Genomic DNA, 24,390 nt, shown 5'->3' with positions numbered 1-24,390 from the left:
GCATATTCAAAAGCAGAGACATTACTTTGCCAACAAAGGTTCGTCTAGTCAAGGCTATGGTTTTTCCTGTGGTCATGTATGGATGTGAGAGTTGGACTGTGAAGAAGGCTGAGCGCAGAAGAATTGATGCTTTTGAACTGTGGTGTTGGAGAAGACTCTTGAGAGTCCCTTGGACTGCAAGGAGATCCAACCAGTCCATTCTGAAGGAGATCAGCCCTGGGATTTCTTAGGAAAGAATGATGCTAAAGCTGAAACTCCAGTACTTTGGCCACCTCATGCGAAGAGCTGACTCATTGGAAAAGACCCTGATGCTGGGAGGGATTGGGGGCAGGGGGAGAAGGGGACGACAGAGGATGAGATGGCTGGATGGCATCACTGACTCGATGGACGTGAGTCTCAGTGAACTCCAGGAGTTGGTGATGGACAGGGAGGCCTGGCGTGCTACGATTCATGGGGTCGCAGAGTCGAACACGAATGAGCAACTGATCTGATCTGATCTGGTGGCCAAAAGCCTTTTTTAAGCCTTCTTTCATGATGGAGCCTTACCCAGATCAGTTTTCACATGGATGAACTTCTCAGGTCCTCAACCACACATCAGGGCCCCCTCTAGTCTGCAAGGGCTGCACCTCAGAGGACCTGGGTCTGATCTCAAGGCCCAGTAAACACACTAATTCAGTCCCAGCCTTCTGCAAGCCCTCGAAGTGACATATGTTGTTTCTGAATACAAGGACATGATTTTCAATATTTTAAATATGTTATCTGTCCCTGATCTGAGTTTGGAGTTGGCACAAGAATGTTTCTATGTGAACTCACAAGGCTGTCTGGACCCTAAACCTAAGAGTTAAGTTTTTTAAATAAGGAAATTAGATTAGGTTGGTAAATGAAGTATGCATGCCTATATTCACCTCCACCTGAAATTAACTCAAAATGATGGTGGGAGTGAGGTAAAGAGTCAAAAAGGGAAAGAAAGGAGGCAAGGAGAGCGAGTTTTTGAAAGTCAGATTGCTCGCCAATATGTGGACCAGAAATTGAGAAACCCTGAAACACAGCTGCAATGAGACGGATGGCAGGTAGAGTTGGGTGGGGACCATGGGGAGAGCACAGGGCAAATAGCTGCTGGAGGAGATGGCTGCAAAGCCGAGAGAAGCTCCGGGAGGATGCCAGGGGAAAGTTAGATGAGTGGTTGCGGCCTGGGGGCAACCAACTAGATGACTGGCTAGAAATACCTTTAGCACAAGGAAGGATCAGAACACCCACATCTGTGCAAAACAGTGACACCAGGCATTTGTTCCCTGGGGTGGGACAGTTATGCCGAAGCAAGGATAAAAAGGGTTACGGAAGTTCAGTATCTGACAACACCCCCAGAGAGGTGGGAGGCGTGGAGACCAGCAACTACCACCCAGCCTCAGCACTATGTCGTACATTACTAATCCTCAACATTTCCCCAGAGCTAACCATGTGTCTATCAGCAGTCAAGGCTCACTATGTCAGCAATTCCCCAACAGGGAGAGGAGTACATCAAAGCTGTATATTCTCACTCTGCTAATTTAACTTACATGTAGAGTACATCATGCAAAATGCCAGGCTGGATCAAACACAAGCAGGATCAAGATTGCCAGGAGAAATATCAACAAGCTCAGATATATAGATGATACCACCCCACTGGCAGAAAATGAAGAGGAACTAAAGAGTTTCTTGATAAGGGTGAAAGAGGAGAGTGAAAAAGCTGGCTTAAAAACTCAACATTCAAAAAAACTAAGATCATGGCATCCGATCCCATGACCTCATGGCAAAAAGATGGGGAAAAAGTGGAAACAGTGACAGTTTTTATTTTCTTGGGCTCCCAAATCACTGCAGATGGTGACTGCAGCCATAAAATTAAAAGGTGCTTCCTCCTTGGAAGAAAAGCTATGACAAACTTAGCAGAGACATCACTTTGCCAACAAAGGTCCGTCTAGTCAAAGCTATGGTTTTTCCAGTAGTCATGTATGGATGTGAGAGTTGGACCATAAAGAAAAATGAGCACCGAAGAATTGATGCTTTTGAACTGTGGTGCTGGAGAAGATTCTTGAGAGTCCCTTGGACTGCAAGGCAATAAACCTGTCATTCCTAAAGGAAATCAACCCTGACTTATTCATTGGAAGGACTGATGCTGAAGCTGAAGCTCCAGTACTTTGGCCACCTGAAGTGAAGAGCTGCCTCATTGGAAAAGACCTTGATGCTCGGAGAGACTGAGGGCAGGAGGAGAGGTGGGCAACAGAGGATGAGATGGTCGGATGGCATCACTCATTCAATCGACTCATGTCGAGCAACTCTGGGAGACAGCAGAGGACAGAGAAGCCTGGCATGCTGCAGTCCATGGGGTCACAGAAACAGAGATGATTTAGCGACTGAACAACAATAGGGAGAGGAAAGAAAGAAGAAGGAAGATGGTCCTAAAGGACTGTGGATCAAAATTTCCGGTGGGAGGTGCTTTTCAAAGTACATCTGTCAGCAGGGTGAGATTAAATACAATGTGAAGCTCATATTAAGTTTCTTCTGCTGCAGCTTTCAGCTCTCATGTCTTATCACTTTTTTTGACTCTGCTCTTACCAATGTTAAGTAGAGACCATCCCAAGTCTTTGCTTGCTTATAAGCTTAGCTCACACTTGAACCATCCGAGTGCACTTCTCAAAGATCAGACTCTACATTGCTCTCTTCTCCCTATTACTACAGGTTTTTCTTTTCTTTTTTAAATTTAGGGATTTCTTTAACAATTCTTATTCTCAATTCCAGTAGAGAAGTAATGGCAACAGCTAATATTACACAGGAGCCCCTAGGATACAAAGAAGTCAAGGACCTAGCGGCTAACTGGTGTGGGGAGCTGGCAGCTGAACTCAGCCTTGGAGCCCATGTCTGCTCCCCACCTGGGCTTCCCAGGTGGCACTGGTGGTAAAGAACCCGCCTGCAGGAGACTTCAGAACCATGGGTTCAATGCCCGGGTTGGGAAGATCCCCTGGAGGAGAGCATGGCAACCCACTCCAGCATTCTTGCCTGGAGAATTCCATGGACAGAGGAGCCTGGAGGGCTACAGTCCATAAGGTCACAAAGAGTCAGACACAACTGAGCGACTTAGGACCCACGCTGCTTCACACCAGGCCCTTCATCACAGAGTTACTGTTACTGAGCTCTTCTCCTCAGTAACAGGAAGGCGCCAGAGCCTGGTACAAAGGCGGGAACTAGGAATGTTAAGGTCTTGTTTACTAACAACACTGAAAGGTCCTCTTTAACTTTCAGCTGTTTTGTAAATTATTACAGGTATCTTCCAGCCATGGATTTCCTAAAGCAGACAAGCTCCCCTTTTTCCCCCTAAATAAACATTTTTTCCCTTATTTTTTTTAAAAATTTCTTTTCAAGTAACAGAGAAGAAACACACAGTCATTATAGCAAGGCAAATAACACAGAAGCATAAAGAATAAAGGTCTCCTATTCACCAAACATATTTCTCCTTAGAGGGAACCACTGTTAAGAATGTAGTATTGGCCCTTCCACATCTTTGACATCAACACATTTTCTCTAAACGGTAAGATAGAGTTGAATTAAATAAAACATGAATATTTTTAAAACAGTCACGTAATGTTTCTTCACATCATTACTGCAATATCCAGCCTCTGCTCCATCAGAAAAAAAAGAAAACAAAGATAAGCCAGCCATCTTTTCACACAAAAGCTAAAACTGATAAAATTAGTTCTGTTACATATAAAGAAGTCAGTGCCATATTAGACTTTTTTTTTTTACTCATTCAGAGTCCCAATAGCCAAGTCTATACATACTTCAGCAACAGTAATATTGAATGGAATTACTGTTCCACCACAGATTCTAAAACAAAACTCCAAGAAGGTAGATAAAAATATAAATTTCCTGGAAAGTTCCCAAGAATGATCAATACAAAAACACAGTCCTCGTCCCTACTCTGGCACAACTGCATTCCTAAGAGACACGGGAACCGAAGTTTCTTGAGAATCTGGGCTCAAAGCTAGGATGAAAGCACGTTTCCCGGAGGAAGCTGTGGGCCAGGGCAGGTTTCTGTTGGCCTGAGAGTGTGTCCCCCGCTGTCCCAGGAGCACCATGGATGAGTCTGCCTAGTACTGGTTCTGACCGCAGTTTGGAACGAGAAGTTCCCAGCCAATCTGTGGTGACCAGCAGGGCACAAAAGGAATCTGTGTTGTAGTTGCCAGGAGACTGGCCAGAGTTGGTCAAAGTACAAAAACAGCTTTTCCATAAACCTCCAGTCCTTCTTAAGCCAATAAATGGCTTTGGATTTATGAATAGGCTGACGGCTTGCGTTATTTTTTTCATTTTAAAAGTGACAGAGAATATTTTTATTTTTCAGAAGAAAATACCAGTACAAAAAAGTACACACATACAACTCGAACAAGCATCCCGTAATGAACCAAATCTCTTACCTTTGGTTGGCTTCTGAGTTCCCAAAAGAGGTGTCATCATTGACATGAAAGAAAAGAGTGTAAAAATATTTGTTAGTTAGAAGATGCCTTTTGAAGGGTAAAATGATAATAAATATTTATTTGATATTTATTAAGAACACAAAATATTAACTTTGAACTCAAACAGCAACTTGAAATAAAGGATAATTAATGTCTACTAACTAGTAAGATAGAATGCTAATTATAGAGAACTAACTTGTATCTTTCAGGTAGAAGAAAGATTGTTTGAGCACTAGATAATTTTTAAAGTCCTAATATTTCTGCCTTCTCCATTTTGCTTATCCTTGTCTATGACTTGTAAATAGAAAAATATTCTTTACTTCTTAGCATCTGATTCCACTTCCAAGTAGTTTCCTTTGCTCTGATAAAGCAGCAGCTTACTCTCTCTCTAGAGGACCTTCTACAAAAAAAGTTCTGTTCTAAGGAAAAACAGGTTAAAGGAACTAATTTTTTGCCAGTGAGTGACTACTAACTGAATTACTCACTTACTACTTATTTCTCTATGCTGACTCAGGTGCCTTCAACCTCCCTTCCTCTGAAAATGCCTCTGGCTTACATCTCCTCAGAGAATAAGAATATAACTTAATCCAGTATAATTTTGAGATAGTTAAACTCAGAGAAGGGCTTCCCTGGTGACTCAGTGATAAAGAACCCAGCTGCCAATGTGGAAGATGCAGGAGACTCAGGTTCCATCCCTGGGTGCGGATGATCCCCTGGAGAAGGGAATGGCAACCCGCTCCAGTATTCTTGCCTGGGAAATTCCATGGACAGAGGAGCCTGGTGGGCTGCAGTCCATGCGATCACAAAAGAGTTGAACACAACTTACAGACTACACAACAACAAACTTAGAGAAAAGCTGTAAGAAAGGCACAAAGAGCTCCCCTCACTAAGCTCACCAACTGCTAACACAGTCACAGCTGCCATGTCGTTCTCCCTGTCCTTCTCCCCGCTCTGTGCAGAGATACACACACACACACACACACACACACCCCTGAGGGTAAGGTACAGACACACACACACACATACCCCTGAGGGTAAGGTACAGACACACACACACACACACACACACACACCCCTAAGGATAAGGTACAGACATGCCCCTTCAGCCCTAAACATTTCCATGTTAACTCATAAAAACAATGATGTTCACTCCACAACCACAGGAACCACTGGTCTTTCAGAGAATCAAAAAGCCAAGTCAGACCTGCAACTTGAAAGAAAATGGTGCACGGAAACGCTTTCTTTCAATTGTCTGGACATCTTGTGCCTTTGTTGTATAAGATTTCCTTTTAAATTTAATATTCATTTGTATGGAAAGATTTCAGGTCTGAACACTAAAACGCCAAGGAAAGCAGCAAATGAGCAACCCCTGTCTAACAGATTTTGGAGTAACAGCCAATGTGACTAGCACATAGTAATTTCTCTGGGATAAGAGATATTGGGGAAACTTCCCAACAAAAAGACTTGGGAAACACCAGCAGAGGTGACTGACATATGCTACCACCTTTTTGTAGGTCTTTATAAACAAAGCAGAATCTCATCAATTTCAGAAGGCCCAGTTATAAACCCAGTTGAAGGTAAGAACAGAACCAGCATGTATGAGATGCCTGTGTGAGGTCAGGTATTGGGTTGGCCCAAAAGTTCCTTTGGGAAAACCCAAAGGAACTTTTGGGCCAACCCAATATGCTGCAAGCTACTTCGCTGAATCTTCACAGTAACTTTGAAAGGTGCTATTATCATTCCAGTTTTACAGATGAGAAACTGAAGGCTCCGAAGAGTTAAATGCCCTGTCCAAGTCACAATAATAATCAGTGACAGATCTGGGATTCAAAAGTAGGTCTTCCGATTCCCAAGTCCATGTTTTCTTCTTCCGCCACACTGGTCAAAACACCTCGTCAAGTTTCTCCTAGACTTAAGAATCTGTGAGTCATACATTAACAACTGCTCCCGGTAACAGAAACATTTCCCAATGTATTAATTTCCTCCATCCCAATTATTACCCAATAAAAGGCCACCGTGTGGTGCTTAATGCCGGTGTAAGTTTACTTATTCATTATATTTATAAAAACTCCAGACCATCTTTGCTGGGAGGAAAAATAAGATGTTCAGCATGATATTTCCATTTTAGGTAAAATATTTTTATACAAAAACCAGCTCTTCCTAAAAGACAATTGACAAATACGAAATTCAACAATATATGACGCACAGCAGAACAATCTGTGGGACTAACCTGAATCCAGAACATGATAATAAAAAGAGAAACAAACCAGTAAATTAATTACAGAGCTAAGTTTCCAGCTATGGCTCCTGGTGGCTACAACAGCAATGCTCAAATAACCTGGAGTCACTGGAAACCCAAAGATGTAATTACAGCTCTGTACAAAAATAAATAAGTAAATTAATTAATTAAGCAAAACCTTTCAACTTGTAGCTGCAATCCGATAAGGCAATGCCTCACTACCTCCAAATCCCTTATTTAGAAACCTCAGCTATCTAGATCACACTAGAGATTTAGGAAGCAAAGAAAACCAGTCCCTTGACCAGAGAGATGGCATAAAGTAGAAGGATGAGAGTCTGAATTTCTGAGTTTTTGTTGTTGTTAAATTCACTTACAAAAAGTTCCAAAAATACTACAAAGAACTCCTGTGTACCCTTCACCCTATCCCCCAAATGATAACGTCTTATTAAAACTGCAGTTACAGTGATCAAAACCAGGTAATTAACCATCAACACAAGATTTATGAAATAATCTAGAGCACACCTCATATGAATTTCTTCCCAACTGCCCTCATTGATGTCCTTTTTCTGGTTCAGGATCACACATTCATGGAGTTGCCATGCCTCCTCCAACTGGGGGTGGTGTGTCTCTCATAACCCTGACACCTGAAGGGTACCAGGCAGTTATTCTGTAGAATGTGCTCACTACAGGTCTGTCTAATGCTTCCTCCAGACTAAATTCAGGTTAGGCATTGTGGCAGGCACCACAGAAGCCCTTCTAAGTACATCAATAACAGAAGGCCATCACTATGGAGGACAGTATGGAGGTTCCTTAAAAAACTAAAATATGATCCAGCAATCCCACTCCTGGGCATATAACCAGACACGAGAAAAACTCTAATCTGAAAAGATACATGCAGCCCATGTTCCCAGCAGCACTATTTCCAATAGCCAACATATGGAAGCAACCTAAATGTCCATCAACAGATGAATGGATAAAGAAGATGTGGTACATATATACAGTGGGATATTACTCAGCCATAAAAGAGAATTAAATAACGCCACGTGTGGCAACATGGTGGACCTGGAGACTCTCACACTAAGTGAACTAAGTCAGAAGGAGAAAGACAAACATCATGTGGTGTCACTTATATGTGGAGTCTTGAAAATGACACAAATGAGTGTATTTCCAAAACAGAAATAGACTCACAGGCACAGATAACAAACTGTGGTCACCAAAAGTGAAGAGGGGTGTACAAATAGGAAATCTGGGATTAACAAATAAACACTGCTAAATCGCCTCAGTTGTGTCCAACTCTACGCGACCCTATAGACTACAGCCCGCCAGAGTCCTCTGTGCAAGAATACTGGAGTGGGTTGCCACTCCCTTCTCCAACAAATATACACTACTGTATACAAAATAAACAACAAGGTTCTACTGCGCAGTACAGGGAACTATATTCAGGATCTTGTTAATAGCCCATAATGGAAAAGAATCACTTGGCTGTATACCTGAAATACTGTAAATCGACATTTCAATTTTTTAAAAATGCCAGAAGGCACATGATGATATCCAGATCTCACTACTGATGATGGTAGCTCTGATCATGTTACACGTGTATCCACCTTTCCACTGTAACATTACTAGTTTTCCCACTGTAGCTTTTTTCAGTGACCATTGATGAATCTTGCACACAATTACTGTTCCCCAAATGCGGTCTAGTCACTAAGATGTTAACAGCCCAGGTGAAGCAACATACGCAGATATGTTATTTAGAAAGAGGGTGGCTCGGGAAACAGCAAATGATTTGATTATATATTTTGGATAGAACTATTTCTATGAATAAGCCACTCACCTCTTTCTTTTTACTGGCCTGGGTTAGCGGCTTATGCTCACTTTTCAATAATAAAGTACACCATAAAATTAAACTGAATTATAGTCCTAATCTTAGACTGCCACAATAAGAAGAAACTTAGTGACGACTTTATATAAATTTGGAAATTTTTATTAAAACTTCTGACCATGACAAAAATAAATTTTGAGTCCAAAAATAAGCCAGACAGTACTGTGTTATGTGTAAAACAAGCTATACCAGAACGATGAGTTACAAATCAATTACTGCTATCAACTACCAAAATCAAACATGACGTCCAGATCTCATTGACTCTATTAATTTTAAAGATTTAAGTTTCTGAAACTCTCACAATTTGCAACATCTGGAATCTGTTTTAATAAGATCCCTCTCCAATCCACTCTGTAACGGCTGTGTTACATCACAAAGAGTTTATTCTAATACGGCCATAGTACATAATGATATTGTTTCCTTTCTGGACTTAAGCTGGCAGTACCAGCAACCAAACAACAATCTGTGTGACGATCATTCATTTCTCTTTGTCGCCCCTCCCCCACTGTCAGTCTTTTTCACGTCGGGAATAAAGCTGACCTGACTAAAAATTCAGACATTGACAAGATTCATAGAGGAAGCTTATCAGTCTCTACTTATCTGGCTAACATTAAGATGGACAATTAAAAGCCCTAGCCATTGTTTCCTCAAAAACTGGAATACTACATTCAATTGTGAAGAATAAACTTTAAAGCATCATTGATAAAGTTTTCTGGAGAATAGTATTTGGATGTAGGGGGGTTTTAAAAATGATACCAGTGAAAGAATAAATCAAAGAATAGAAATATGTAGCCTGGACCAGGGAAGACTAAAAGACGACAGGATGCCACCTCAGGTAGGATCTATGGAAGAAAGTTAAAAAGAAAACAAGGGAGAGCTCTTTAACAGAAGAGTAATTAGCACTGCGTTAAACAGCCAGCTCGCCATTAGTGGAGTTATCTGGAGAGAGAACAGAAAGTGTCTGATGAGGATGTTGAAGTAGGAATGAGAAGTTACACTGGATTACTTGTGCAGCTCTGTGTTTACAATGGGAAAGCCAACGTTAGGCATTCGACACGTTATATTTCAGTACTTCTATCAGGGACACGGTACAGAGCACCAGTGCATCCGAGCTATAGGTCGAGCATCACCTCCCACGCGACTGCCTTAGGAGGTCCCACCTCTCCAGCAAGCCAGTGTCTTCCTGCATCCCACAAGCCTGCATTCAGGTAAAGCCACTCCCTCTGACAACTCTATTTGTTCAAATCCTACTCACGCAGGAAAAGCTCAGATCAAATTACATCTCCCTCGAGACCCCCTCCACAAGAACCCCAAGCAAAAGCGAGTCTTCCTTCCCCATTTCTATTAGCAAAAACTCCCTACAGACCACGTATTACCTATCAATGTCACATGATATAAACTAATATTAATATAAATGGATTATCTCCCCAACTAGACTACAAGCTTCTGAAGGACAGAGTATGTCTTCCAGGGTTTATCAGTGTCCAACACAAAGCTTTCTGCTTATTTAGTGAATGTTTACAATCCCTAGGTGACCTGGCCTGCCTTCTATCCCAACCACATCTAGGACCATCTTCCTTTCACCCTCACTGGCCTTCTTCTAATTGGCCCAGTGTACACAAGCTTCCTGGTCTACGGGCTTTCACTCGTGGGTTTTTTCCAACCTTGAAATCTTGAGGCTAAACTCATTTGTCATTTCTTAGCTTATCATTTCTCTACATGTATCTTTCCTAAACATCCAATCTAAGTCAAGTCACTCATGTTACTCTCACTCACAATACTCCTGATAGAATAAAAACATTTCCACCACCATCCAGGCTCCCTAAAATCATCCCCCAAACAAAAAAGGAAACAAGAAACAAATTCTATCTTCAATGAAACTAGGAGATAATTATACATGAAACATATTACACAAACACAGAAAGCACATTCACTGAAGACAAGGAAAGGTCAGAAATGAGTGGCGCCGAGTATCCCAGAAGGTGGGGGAGAGGGGGCGCCTAAGAGACAGGAAGCGCATTCAAGTCACAACCTCTAATATACATCCTCAGAGAAACGTCTTTAAATCTAGAGAAAAGACAGTTTTGACAATTGTCTATTAAAATCTTCCACCCACACAAACTGTACTTGGTTGAGAACAGAGGGACATTCCAAGAACACAGTCACTGAAGCACAAGTGGCATATTTCCCAATCACAGAACTTTAGAGAGATGAAAACTCAAGTTAATAAATTCCATAATTTCAAATTACCATATATTGAAATTGCACCAAAGAATACACTATTAATTAATCATTTGCAAATCACCTGCTTCTTCTCATCTGTCAAACACACTAGTAGAGTAAATTTTAATTCACTGCCCACTTTTACTACAAGAAACTTTAAAATCTGACCAAAGAATTATATTAATCCTGATTCATTTGTGGGTTTAATAAAATACGTTTCACATGCTATGTTAACAGAGAAATACACATTCATTGTAAAAATTAGATGTGAAAATAACATCAAGGTGTACACAGAGATTAGGATAGATTATTGAAGCACTCATTCCAAGAAAATGCTTATAAATTTTTCTTTCTTTCAGTATTTTTGGTTATCGCTGGTTTTCAATTTTATGAGTCTATATATCTCTAGTTTCCCTGAATGGATTAATGTGATTAGATTTCTCTGGAAAAATTTTTTTTTTTTTTTTTTTTTTTACTGAGTATGAAATTAACTCTCCAGTTCTCTTACCCTTTCAGACCCAAAGCCATATGTCAGGCTCCAAACCAGAGGGCACATACTCAGTGTTCACAGGCAGTACAGCTCACAGCTATATTTTACTTAATCCTCACAATACTGACCAAAAACAGAAAATCAGAAGATTTCACATTAGAATCCTTCTGAAAATTCAGAAGATGTGGAAACGCTAGGCCTAAATGTGCACATGCAGCCCCTGGCTAGACCTGAACTGCTGTGCCTTCCACGTGGCTGAGTTTTAAATTCCTGCTATGAAGAAAGCAATGGCACCCCACTCCAGTACTCTTACTTGGAAAATCCCATGGACAGAGGAGCCTGGTAGGCTGTAGTCCATGGGTCACCAAGAGTCGGACATGACTGAGTGACTTCACTTTCACTTTCATGCATTGGAGAAGGAAATGGCAACCCACTCCAGTGTTCTTGCCTGAAGAATCCCAGGGACAGGGGAGCCTGGTGGGCTGCCGTCTATGGGGTCGCACAGAGTCGGACACGACTGAAGTGACTTAGCAGCAGCAGCAGCAGCATGAAGAAAGCAGAAGAGGGTTTTCTTCACACTCAAAGAAAACAGAGACCTACAAATTCATACCACTAAAGACAATGTTTCCAAATCTATCCCAAGAACCTAAAATCAAGGGCCACCACAATCTGATGAGGACTACCCTACAGATTCTCCCCACCCTAGTAAAGAATACAGTCCCCTTTAATATCCCAACAAAGAATCCTAAGTATCAAATCCCAAAAAGGAATCCTAAACGCAAATGTCACCTGGAACAATTGTTGCTGTTTAGTCACTAAGTCATGTCACTAAGTCATTGTGACCCATGGATTGTAGCCAGCCAGGCCCCTCTGTCCATGGGATTTTCCAGGCAAGAATACTGCAGTGGGCTGCCATTCCCTCTCCAGGAGATCTTCTCAACCCAGAGATCAAACCCACATCTCCTGCATTGGCAGGTGGATTCTTTACCACTGAGCCAACAGTAGCTATGAAACAGAGCTTAAGGTGAAGTTCCTGTCTTCACTATAAGCAGTGGTAGGTCTCAGACTTAAAAGTTGGAAAGCCTGGGGGCTTCAAGGAGGGGAAAGAAACACAAAATACTGGTGCACCTACATTCCTGCATCAAGAATGTTAGGTGCGTCATTGCTGTGAGGTTGATCCACAGTTCTCAGATTAACCTCAATGTTAATCTGAGATTCAAGTCAGCCAGCGGGTTGAGAAAAAGTAAAATTTCTAACCCATTACTATAATTACTCCCCAAACTCACTGCTTAGCAAACATTTCTTTAACTTCCTTATAGACTTAACTTCCTTATGTGCAAATTCAATTTCCAAGCATCTCCAGCTAAATACTGCCAATGTATGGGGTGCAGGCTCAATCTCTGATTGGGGAACTCAGATCCCACATACAGGGGCCAAGAGGTTTTTTAAAAAATCCTAAGAGCTTTTTCTTTACATTTGTGTTTCTTTTGCTGTCCTACATATAGGGTCATCGTTACCGTCTTTCTAAATTCCATACATTTGCGCTAATGTACTGTACTGGTGTTTCTCTTTCTGACTTACTTCACTCTGTAAAATAGGCTCTGGGACAACCCAGAGGGGAAGAATAGAGGGGGAGGTGGGAGGGGGGTTCAGGATGGGGGGCGAGGGGGACATGCACCCGTGGCTGATTCATGTCAATGGATGGCAAAAGCCACCACAATATTGTAAAGTAATTAGCCTCCAATTAAAACAAATTAATTTTTTTTAAAAATGCTAAGAGCTTAAATTCTTTTACAACAGAATGAATGAATGAATGTGTAATAAGTACTATGAAAAAAATAAAGTGAAAAAGGGGGAGAAAGCTGTAAGCAAGAAAAGCTCTTCACAACATCACCTTTTCCCACCTGTCCTCCCCCAACTACTACTCACTTCACTTGTAGCTGTCGGTCCTGCAGGCTGGTGACATTTTACTTTTGGCTACCTGTGTACCTCTCCCGCTTTTTGCCCTAGTGATAACCTTCCTGTCCTTCAGAAAACAGTCACCTTCTCTGTCCTCTTTTAGGAACTATCACATCCCTTAGGCCTTCTTTTTCTCAGCAAGTACTATGGCTGTGTGGCCTCCTCCTGGACTTTGAGCTACAGAGAGCAAAGAGCAGTTTCATTCTCCTCCACTTCCCCAGCACCTGACGTTAAGTAGGCATTCCACAGCGCTTGCTGGAATTTACCAAGATGTGATGAGCTTGTCCGGAGAAGGCAATGGCACCCCACTCCAGTACTCTTGCCTGGGAAATCCCATGGACGGAGGAGCCTGGTAGGCTACAGTCCATGAGGAGGCGAAAAGTGGGACATGACTGAACGACTTCACTTTCACTTTTCACTTTCATGCACTGAAGAAGGAAATGGCAACCCACTCCAGTGTTCTTGCCTGGAGAATCCCAGGGACGGGAGCCTGGTGGGCTGCCGTCTATGGGGTCACACAGAGTCGGACACGACTGATGTGACTTAGCAGCAGCAGATGAGCTTGTCTCAATTGCTCAGTAGCTAAGTTAGCTCCTGATTTACCCTGTCCCAGGCTCTCTGTAATTCCTGACATTCACCCAAAAAGTCTTAACTATTAGACATATACAGTAATATACCTTTTAGACTAGTAATTAGAATTCCATTTAGCACCAGATTCCCTGGTGGCTCAGACAGTAAAGAATCTGCCTCCAATATTCAATCCCTAGGTCTGGAAGATCCCTGGAGAAGGGAATGGCAACCCACTCTAGTACTCTTGCCTGGAAAACTCCATGGACAGAGAAGCCTGGTGGACTATACCCCACGGGGTCACAAAGAGTCGGACATGACTGAGTGACTAACATACAAATACACAGCAACTACTCAGAATATACTTGAAACAAAAGCAAAAATGCTTCTAGAAACAAAACAAAATAGAAGCCAGGCTTCTCTCCACAGATGAGACTAGAGCCTACAGACCTAATACTGTAACTAATGTGAAGTTATGAGGGCTGCCAGGTGGCTCAGTTTGCTGTGATCCACACAGTCAAAGGCTTTGGCATAGTCAATAAAACAGAAGATGATGTTTTTCTGGAACTCTTTTGCTTTTTCAATGATCCAACGGATGTTGGCAATGTGATCTCTGGTTCCTTTGCCTTTTCTAAATCCAGCTTGAACATTTGGAAGTTCACAGTTCACGTATTACTGAAGCCTAACTTGGAGAATTTTGAGCATTACTTTACTAGCGTGTGCTGCTGCTGCTGCCACGTCACTTCAGTCGTGTCCGACTCTGTGCGACCTGTGAGATGAGTGCAATTGTGCGGTAGTTTGAGCATTCTTTGGCATTGCCTTTCTTTGGGATTGGAATGAAAACTGACCTTTTCCAGTCCTATGGCCACTGCTGAGTTTTCCAAATTTGCTGGCATATTGAGTGCAGCACTTTCACAGCATCATCTTTCAGGATCTGAAATAGCTCAACTGGAATTCCATCACCTCCACTAGTTTTGTTCGTAGTGATGCTTCCTAAGGCCCACCTGACTTCCCATTCCAGGATGTCTGGCTCCAGATGAGTGATCACACCATCGTGATTATCAACCCTAAATATTCGTTGAAAGGATTGATGCTGAAGCTTCAGTACTTTGGCCACCTGATGTGAAGAGCCAACTCATTGGAAAACATCCTGATGCTGGGAAAGATTGAAGGTAGGAGGAGAAGGGGATGACAGAGGATGAGATGATTGGATGGCATCACAGACTCCATGGACATGAACTCGGGCAAAGTCCGGGAGAGGGTGAGGGACAGGGAAGCTTGGTGTGCTGCAGTTCACGGGGTCAAGAAGAGTCGGACAGGACTTGGCAACTGAACAACAACAACAGAGGAAACCCTGAGTGGTATATAACATAGCTCACAAGACACTCCAAGTCACTTCTGTTTCCTTACAGCTCATCAGCAAGATTCGTTACAAGTTTTGGGTGGGTATCTAGGTGATAAGCCTCGCATCTGCTCTGTCTTAGCTGGTGGAGCTGAAAAGGATCCAGGGTCAGCACTTAAAGGATCACTGACCTGCCCTGTGAGAGCCAGGAAGCAGTGGGATCAGTATTTCAGACTACAGTGGACCAAGGAATGAATAAGAAGTGTAATCAAGACACAGAGTACTATATATTTGAAATTTGCTAAAAGAATAGATCTTAAAAGTTCTCATCTCACACACACACATGCAAAATTGTAACTATGTGTGGTGATGGATGTAGTTTTAACAACTTATTGTGGTGATCAATTTGCAATATATACAAACATCAAATCACGATGAAACTTAATATAATGTTCTGAAACTTAATATAATGGTAAAAATCAATTACATCTCACTTTTTAAAAAGAGGAGTTATGTGCTTCCCAGAAGGCACAGTAGAGAATTGACCTGCCAATGCAGGAGACACAAGAGATTCGAGTTTGATCCCTGAGTCAGAAATAGCAAACCACTCCAGTATTCTTGCCTGGGAAATCCCACGGACAGAGGAGCCTGGTGGGCTACAATCCATGGGATCCCAAGAGTCAGACATGACTTAGCTACTAAACAACTGAGAACTGAAAAGGAAACATTTGGTCTTAAGATATTTATTAAAATGGACCCCTGAGACTTTTTCTGACAATGGTGATTCAAAATAAAAAAATGCAAGTGATCTTTTTCCTTGTCCTCAGTCGTGTTTTCACAATCCCATGGACTGTAGCCCACCAGGCTCCTCTGTCCATGGAATTCTCCAGGCAACAATACTGGAGTAGGTGGCCATTCCCTTCTCCAGGGGATCTTCCTGACCCAGGAATTGAACCCAGGTCTCCTGCATTGCAGGTGGACTCCTTCCCATCTGAGCCACCAAGCTGTCTGCTCTAGGATCAGTGCTCGACGTAAGTCCAAAACTCTAGCCGTGACAGAATAACTGGCTCTACCTTTCACGCCATAGACAAGAAAACTGCACAAAAGACGCGGAGCAAATGTTTTCAGACAATGGATAAGAGGCAGTGTGGGAGAATAACTCAGAGAGAAGGAAAGCAAGTGAGCTGGGCCCTACAGCTGCCCAGGCTTCCTACCTACAGATGCTTGGGACACCAAGAGGAAACCCAAGGCAGGACATGGTGGCCTGAGCGGAGATGGTGGAGACTGAAGAGCTGAGGCAGTGGGAATTTGCTGGCCAGAGAAAAGGAAGCAACCCAGAGGAAGAATTCTAGGAATCTGCAAGGAGTTTCCTTCCATGTTTGACTCAGTGCTAAACGGCACATACAGAAGGTAAGGCCCCAAAGGGCCATAAAACCATCCAGGAAATAACTACTGTGGGAGAAGCTGCTGTACACTGAACAGTCTTCAGGGCTCAGAGAAGAGGTACAACCAGCCACAATGGAAAGATCTTCTTGAACACCAGGAGGCATTGGGTTTAGAGCCCAGAAAGGTCATGGTTGAGGAGTAGAGCTGCTACTGCTAAGTCGCTTCAGTCATGTCCGACTCTGTGCGACCCCATAGACGGCAGCCCACCAGGCTCCCCTGTCCCTGGGATTTTCCAGGCAAGAACACTGGAGTGGGTTGCCATTTCCTTCTCCAAAGCATGAAAGTGAAAAGTGAAAGTGAAGTTGCTCAGTCGTGTCCAACTCTTAGCGACCCCATGGACTGCAGCCTACCAGGCTCCTCTGTCCACGGGATTTTCCAGGCAAGAGTACTGGAGTGGGGTGCCATTGCCTTCTCCAGGAGTAGTGTGCTACACTTGCCCTACAATAAGGACTCTTCTGGCCCCGATCTAACAAAGCTCAACAGCAAGCCAAGATCCAACTGATCCAGGGGTAAATAACTCACAAGGAGTTTCCTAGGTCTTGCTCACACCAACGAGAAGTGGGGCACTACCCTCATTCAATTTGGACTGTTCGGACATGGAATCATGTAGATACAAGCTTCACAGAGTTTTTTCTCATGGAATGATAACTGAGCACCAAGCCCTATATTAAGTACTTCATTTTCATCACAGCAATCCTATGAGACATCCTCATGTTACATCTGAGTTACTCAGCATTCAGAAATTAACACAGCCAGTGGAAATGGAATTAAGATTCACACTGGTGTCTGCCTGCTTCAAAGCACACATTCAAGCTTCTGGTGGCAAATTCAAGGCACTCAACCAGCCACTTTCCCAGGTCAAGCACACGGTGAACATCACTAACGAACCACAACACTCGTGTTCTTCATTAAAAGAAACTTCATGCAGGGCACCCTCGGAGGGAAGTGCTGAAGACATCATTAAATATTAAAATAATGCTAAATGTCAGAGAATAAAGCAATAAGAAATATGATATTTGGCTATAACTTAGAAAATTACAAAAGTAAACGTCACAGGATGAATACAGTATTTTCACCGTAAGCTTTCAAGTCAAATTTGAAACTGTATTTCAATCAAGTTTAATTACAGTATTAATATTCATCTCTTCTCCCAAAACTAACTTGACTTTAACTGCTACATGTCACAGATACAAATAGTCTACCCTCCCCCCGCCTTTTTTTTTTTTTTACTAAAAGTAAAGCCTGAAATTCAAAGGAAAAAAAGACACCTATTCTTCAGTGTACAATTATGTAGCCTTTTGCTTTTTTTGGAAGCAGGAATTGTGTTTGTTTACCTCATAACATTTCCCAAAAGAAATGCTTTATGTCACCCAAAATAAACCATGCTTCCATCATTTCCATGCTTGTCACTGTTGATTTTAATAGGCAAAGGAATAATAGGGAAGGTAAAATGAATTAACAAAAGCCTTGATCTTGAAGAAAAGGGTGAGGATGTGGAAGCTGGAACAGGATTAAGAATTAAAGCATAAGTTGAGGCCACCAGCATGCAGTGCTAACACTTCACAGCCTAAGAAGGAAGCTGTATGGGCCTTCCCCAGTGGTCCAGCGGTTAAGACTTTGTGCTTCCAATGCAGGGGGTGTGGGGTTCGATCCCTGGTTGGGAGACTATGATCCCACATGTCGCACAGCACAGCTCAAGAAAAGAAGCTGTAGACATAGATATTTTGAGGAACCAAATATGCCTGGACCAGCAACAGCCAGAAATCCCATTAGACAGCAAGAACTCCTTAAACCACATGCATCAGCACAGTAACCCGGGTTTCTTGAACTAGCCAACTGGTTAACAGCAGGAGAAACTGGCTCTCAACTGGCGGCTAAAGGAAGATTGGATGAGGAGTTAAGTACTAATAAATGGCAGAGAAGGGAGATTTCAGTTAAACCTTGGCATTTTCTTAAGAGTTACCAATGCTATTGTCTTTTAAAAATGCAACAGTTTTTAAGATCTAATATATTCTACATATCTATGTAGTTTTAACAGTTTTATTGACATCATAATTTATATACCATAAAGTCATCCATTCTAAGGGAGCAATTCACTAACTTTTAGGAAAGGTACAGGGTTGTGAGCCCCCCACCCCAATCTACTTTAAGAACAACTCTGTCACTCTGGAAAGTTTCCTCAAGCCTGGCTGTACTCAATCCCAAGTCCTTTGCCCAGCCCTTAGCAACCACTTAACAACTATATCTGCTTTCAGTCCTTCTTTTGTGAACATTTCATATAAATGAAATTATACAATATGTGGTCTTTTGCATCCAGTATCTATCACTCAGGCGTGATTTTGTTCATTTGTTTGTTGGGGGCGCTGTGCAGCATGCAGCATTTTACTTCCCTGACCAAGGATTGAACCCGTGCCCCTGCAGTGGAAGCAGAGTCCTGACCACTGGACCACCAGGGAACTCCCAAACTCGGGCATGCTGTGAGGTTCATCATTTATCAGTTTCCTGTTCCTTTTTATTCCTGGCAGTGGACAGGCATTTCAGATTGTTTCCAGTTTAGGGCTACGATGAACAGAGCCGCTATGAACATTCAAGAACAAGTCTTTGTACAGACGTTTATTTTCATTTCTACAAATCTATGCAAGTATAGACACCTAACCAAAGAACTGCTGCCCTGTAGGGTAGGTGTGTATCTGTCTTTACAGGAAAGAATCACGCCTTTTTCCTAAGTGTGTGCAGCAGGTTACATGCCCACCAGCAGCAAGTCAGAGCCACAGGTGCCCCACACCTTCGCCATCTCTTAGCAGTGTCTGCTTCACATTTACAGCTGTTCAAGTGGACGTGATGTGGCATCTTGCTGATATTAATTTGTATGTCCACAATGACCAAAGAGGTTGACAGTCTTAACATGTGTTTATATTTCACTCAAAAGAACAGAAAAACTCTCACAATCCAGTCTCTATCCCTATTTTTAGACTCGTCTAAGAAATGACAAACTCCTGGTCAAACACACACTGTTGCCTTTTCATTCATGCTTATTCCTCTGGACCATTTCTAATTATTACTTCGTTCACTGCTTTTACCTCTTTAACCACTTTTGATTTTCTTCATAGGTTTTGTGGAGACATTAATTTTTCTCTTTCTTGGACACCTAAGAGTAAAACTGCTGGGTCATATGCTCAGCATCAATTTAACTTCATATTTGCTATTTGTTTTATGACCCATATGTGCAAAACTGCCCATCTGAAATTTAGGTCTATCTTTTTTGGATCAAGCTCAGTATGTAAAAATTTTAGTAAATTTTATTTAATTTCTAATGTCCACACTGAATGATTCAAAACATACACAGGAGTCATTGTGCCCAAGTCATCCTTACTGCATTAAGCCTTGAGCGTCTAACTATTCCAGGCTTATAACTGGATGGCACCAAGGACTTCAGAGCTGAAATCCCTAAGAAGCTTGCAATATAGTTGATAAGATAACAGATCATATGGAAGACGCTGTCTCCATGGCATGATGTTGTAGACGCTAGCAAGTAGAAACCCTTCATTCAGTTTTCATTCTGCCCTGCTTTAGCTTTGTGATCCCAGTGGTCACTTAACCTCATCAAACCTCTCTGCTACTTCAGGAACCAGGCAATCACCCACATAATCTGCTTCAGGCCACCGGGCAATATCCTATGTGGTATGGAAAGAACGTGGCTTGGGAACTAGACAGACGTGGGTTCAGATCTAGATTCAATACAGGTTTGTGCTCTTATCAGGTCCACACTGCATTCCACGTATTATTTTCTTTAATCTCCACAACAACCCTAAAGAATAGGTTCCATTATCCTCATTTTACAAGTGAGGAAACAGGCTCAGCAAGATCAAGCTGCTTGCTCAAGTCAACAATTAAATTAAAGATTCAAACCAAGGCAGAAGCAATATTCCACTGAAGTGACACAATCAAAAACATGTAGGTCACGTGAGATCATTCCTGAATCTTCTTTCATGGCTCAACCTTCTCTGCATTGTTTTTTCAAGGCTTTGTTTCTGTTCTTCTCTCCTTCATGAAGTCTGGTTTCCTGAATAGGCAAACAAACCTTAAGGAAATATGTTGTAGTCCCAGGAGACTAAGTTGCACATTTGCAAGGGGGTGCAGGTACAGAAGACTTGTCAAGCCTACCTAACAAACAGGCAAATACAGCACTTTTTGTACAACACAGAGTGGGGTAGAAGGATGACTCACAACATGGGAAATGGCTTAGAAAAGAACACACCTACATCCTTTGGTTATCTCATATTCCAAGATATAACCAACTAACTCTTAAGAAGCAGTATGGCTTCAGAATTTAGGGTATTCTTAACTGAACTAAACTCTCTTAAAGAAAGCAGTGGCAATCTTAGAATGCATTAGTTTGAAGGACAAAGAAAAAAGCACTGGAAGCTTCTGAATGCAAATTTAGACTCCTGGAAATAAAACCGTAAATGAGGTTATGAACTGAAGTTTAAAACTCACTCTGCACACACCAGGAAGAGGAACTGTGTACAGGAGGGATGCCTGCACGTTACTTTTGTTCACTCACCTCCATACGTAAGTGTGTCAGCAACACAGGACAACAGGTCCACGTATTAACCGGTATTTCCGTTTCCCAGAGAGCTGAGAGAGAGACCTGCCTAAGAAATGTGCTTGTGTAAAACTGCTGAAACTGCCAAAAATTTTTTAAGCATTCTACAAGTTTAAGTCAGTATTTCTTCATACCTTTCATAGTTTACAGTGGTAAAGAGACTGGGCTCGGGAATCAAATTGCTTGATTTTGAATCCCGACTGCACCGTGTACTACATGACTTGAGAAACTTAGCCAACCAGTCTGTGCTCCAGTTTGCCTTATCTGTAAAACGCAGACAGTAAGAGAACCGATGTCAGGGATCGCTATGGGGATTAGAACAGGACCTGGCACAGAATAAGTACCAAGTGAAGAGGGGATATTGTATATGGATTTCCTAAAATCTCAACAGAGAGATTGCAAAAGCAGGAGATGATGAATGCCTTTTGGCTATGGAGGCAAGATGGTGCAAAGGTCTTATTCTTCTCCTCGGTGAACTAGTTTGGAAAAAACTCCAGAGTAAGAGCGGGTCCAGAGGCGATAAGGCACTAAGTGCCTAGTTTTAAGATCTTCCATCTATCAAAAATTCACTTGCAATAGTATGATTTTTTTTTTTCCAGGGCGGAGGGCTGTCAAGACACATCCCCCCAAGATGGCTCATTGTACTTTGCTGTATTATTCGAATCTCTCGCTCATTAAAAATAGATGGTAAAGTTTGTTGGTACTTTTTAATATCATCTCTTCCTGTTCCCTCTCTCTTTTGGGTAACAACTGAATCCCCACTGATGTTCATAAACCTGTTTCCTATCTAAAATACCCTTGTGTCTTGGGACATTATGAGCACAGTTATATCATGCTTATCAGAAGGCATAAGAGAATTACAGAAATTAAAGATGAAAACACAAGGTTCCCAGAATTCCTTGAATATGCTTCCTTCTAACAGGCACTACATCGTATGAACTGTTTACAGGTACACCAGTAGCCAGAGGCCTCCACCCTGGCCTCCACCCAGCTCCTTCATCTTCTCATCTCAACGCTTAAATTTAGCCCTTTCAGATTGTAGGTATCCAACGAATGTCTACTTAAATGACAGACTAGGAGTTAGGTTAACCATCACTATATCCTGTCTAAAATAAAATCTCTCCTGATAAATAATCCCTCTCCAGGGATTCCCTGGTGGCTCAGATGGTAAAGAGTCTGTCTGCAGTGCAGGAGATCTGAGTTCAATCCCTGGGTCAGGAAGATCCCCTGGAGCAGCAAACGGCAACCCACTCCAGTATTCTTGCCTGGAAAATCCCATAGACGGAGGAGCCTGGCGGGCTACAGTTCAGTGTCGCCAGGAGTCGGACATGACTGAGCGACTTCACTTTTACTCTTCAAAGCCTCCCCTCACATCTCCAGATACTACTTTTCCTATGTATATTCTCTGTCATTGTTTTGTCCTTCCTTTACTGTTACACATTAGACTCTAAACTATCAGTTTCCTTAAGAAACCATGATCTAAAAATGTAAACGAGCCAGAAAATGTTCATTCTTCCCACTGAATTTCAGGTAACAGTTATCTAGAGAGTAACTAAGACAGAAGGCTCAGAGACAAAGATCTTTGGAGGAAATTAATAGAATCATATAGCTAAAGATCTGAAAGGGAAAAACTTAAGAATATGCTGAAGACAGAATTGGGGCGTCCCTGGTGGCTCAGGGGTAAAAGAATCCACCTGCAATGCAGGAGACTTGGGTTTGATCCCTAGGTCAGAAGATCCCCTGGAGAAGGAAATGGAACTCACTCCATGGACAGAGGAGCCTAGCGGGCTACAGTCCATAGGATCACAAGAATTGGACACAACTTAGTGACTAAATCACCAAAGACAGAGTTTAAACGTAAACAAAACCACAGGAAAAATAAAAAGCTTACTCAAGAGAGTCATGGTTTAAAATGTGGTACAATCTGATGCAACTGACTGAATTTAAGAAAAAGAGAAATTTGTTTTAACTTTATGCTAGAACAACCCCATCAAACAGCCTATGAACCAGTTGTGATAACAATCCCAGAGAAAGACAGGAAATCTAACACATCATTTGGTCTAGCACTGAGACAGAGGGATAGACGGACGGATGGATGGGCAGAGAAGCCAGTGAAAGATGGATGGATACACACACATATGTATATGTATATAATAATGTCAACTTATGAATAAAGCAAGTGGGCTCTAAGAGGACATAACATAGAAAGGGGGAAGGACAGGATCTCTTCTTGGTAAACAAGGAATGAAGAGACAACGTTGAAAGTACAAGTTAATATATTCTGTAAAAACACCAGAGAAATGACTATGAAAGGGTGAAAGTGTTAGTCACTCAGTTGTGTCCAACTCTTTGCAACCCCATGGACTGTAGCCCACGAGGCTCCTTGTCCATGCAATTCACCAAGCAAGAATACTGGAGTGAAGGAAATACTTCACTCCTGAAGTATTTCCTGAAATACTGAAGGAAATGGCTATTTCCTTCTTCAGGGGATCCTCCCGACCCAAGGACTGAACCCAGGTCTCCTGCATTGCAGGCAGATTCTTTGGGCATACGCCCAAGGTGGGGCTAAAACCCATGACCCTGGGATTAAAAGTCCCATGCTCTACCTATTGAGCTAGCCAGGCAGCCTGAAATGATGGTAGAAGAAATTAAATATAAAAATCAAACAGTAGGAGAAGAGGTAAAAAGCTGGTACATCTTAAGCTCAAATTTTCTTCAGAGAGTCAATGAATATATGCCTAAGATTAATAAATCTAGGTATACTCATACCTGGAATAGTCTTCAAAAATTTTTTTGATCATGTACCCCCCAAAAAAGACGCTTACTCCTTGGAAGGAAAGTTATGTCCAACCTAGATAGCATATTCAAAAGCAGAGACACTACTTTGCCAACAAAGGTTCGTCTAGTCAAGGCTATGGTTTTTCCTGTGGTCATGTATGGATGTGAGAGTTGGACTGTGAAGAAGGCTGAGCGCCGAAGAATTGATGCTTTTGAACTGTGGTGTTGGAGAAGACTCTTGAGAGTCCCTTGGACTGCAAGGAGATCCAACCAGTTCATTCTGAAGGAGATCAGCCCTGGGATTTCTTTGGAAGGAATGATGCTAAAGCTCAAACTCCAGTTCTTTGGCCATCTCATGCGAAGAGTTGACTCAT

At 42.2% G+C, this 24,390-nt stretch overlaps 1 protein-coding gene across 2 annotated transcripts in view; it reads right to left on the bottom strand.

Annotated features, from left to right (window-relative positions):
* KIF13B (kinesin family member 13B) overlaps positions 1-24,390 on the bottom strand; it is a 212,224-nt gene that overhangs the window by 133,690 nt on the left and 54,144 nt on the right. For both annotated transcript variants that reach the window (XM_027549009.1, XM_027549010.1), the window contains exon 3: positions 4,446-4,458. In XM_027549009.1, coding sequence (XP_027404810.1) covers positions 4,446-4,458 — 13 coding nt within the window. The remainder of the gene's footprint in view (positions 1-4,445; positions 4,459-24,390) is intronic.

The sequence above is a fragment of the Bos indicus x Bos taurus genome, chromosome 8, assembly GCF_003369695.1.
Source record: "Bos indicus x Bos taurus breed Angus x Brahman F1 hybrid chromosome 8, Bos_hybrid_MaternalHap_v2.0, whole genome shotgun sequence".
NCBI lineage: Eukaryota > Metazoa > Chordata > Mammalia > Artiodactyla > Bovidae > Bos > Bos indicus x Bos taurus.
Note: the sequence above shows the minus strand (reverse complement) of the source record. Positions and strands in the feature narration are given on the sequence as shown.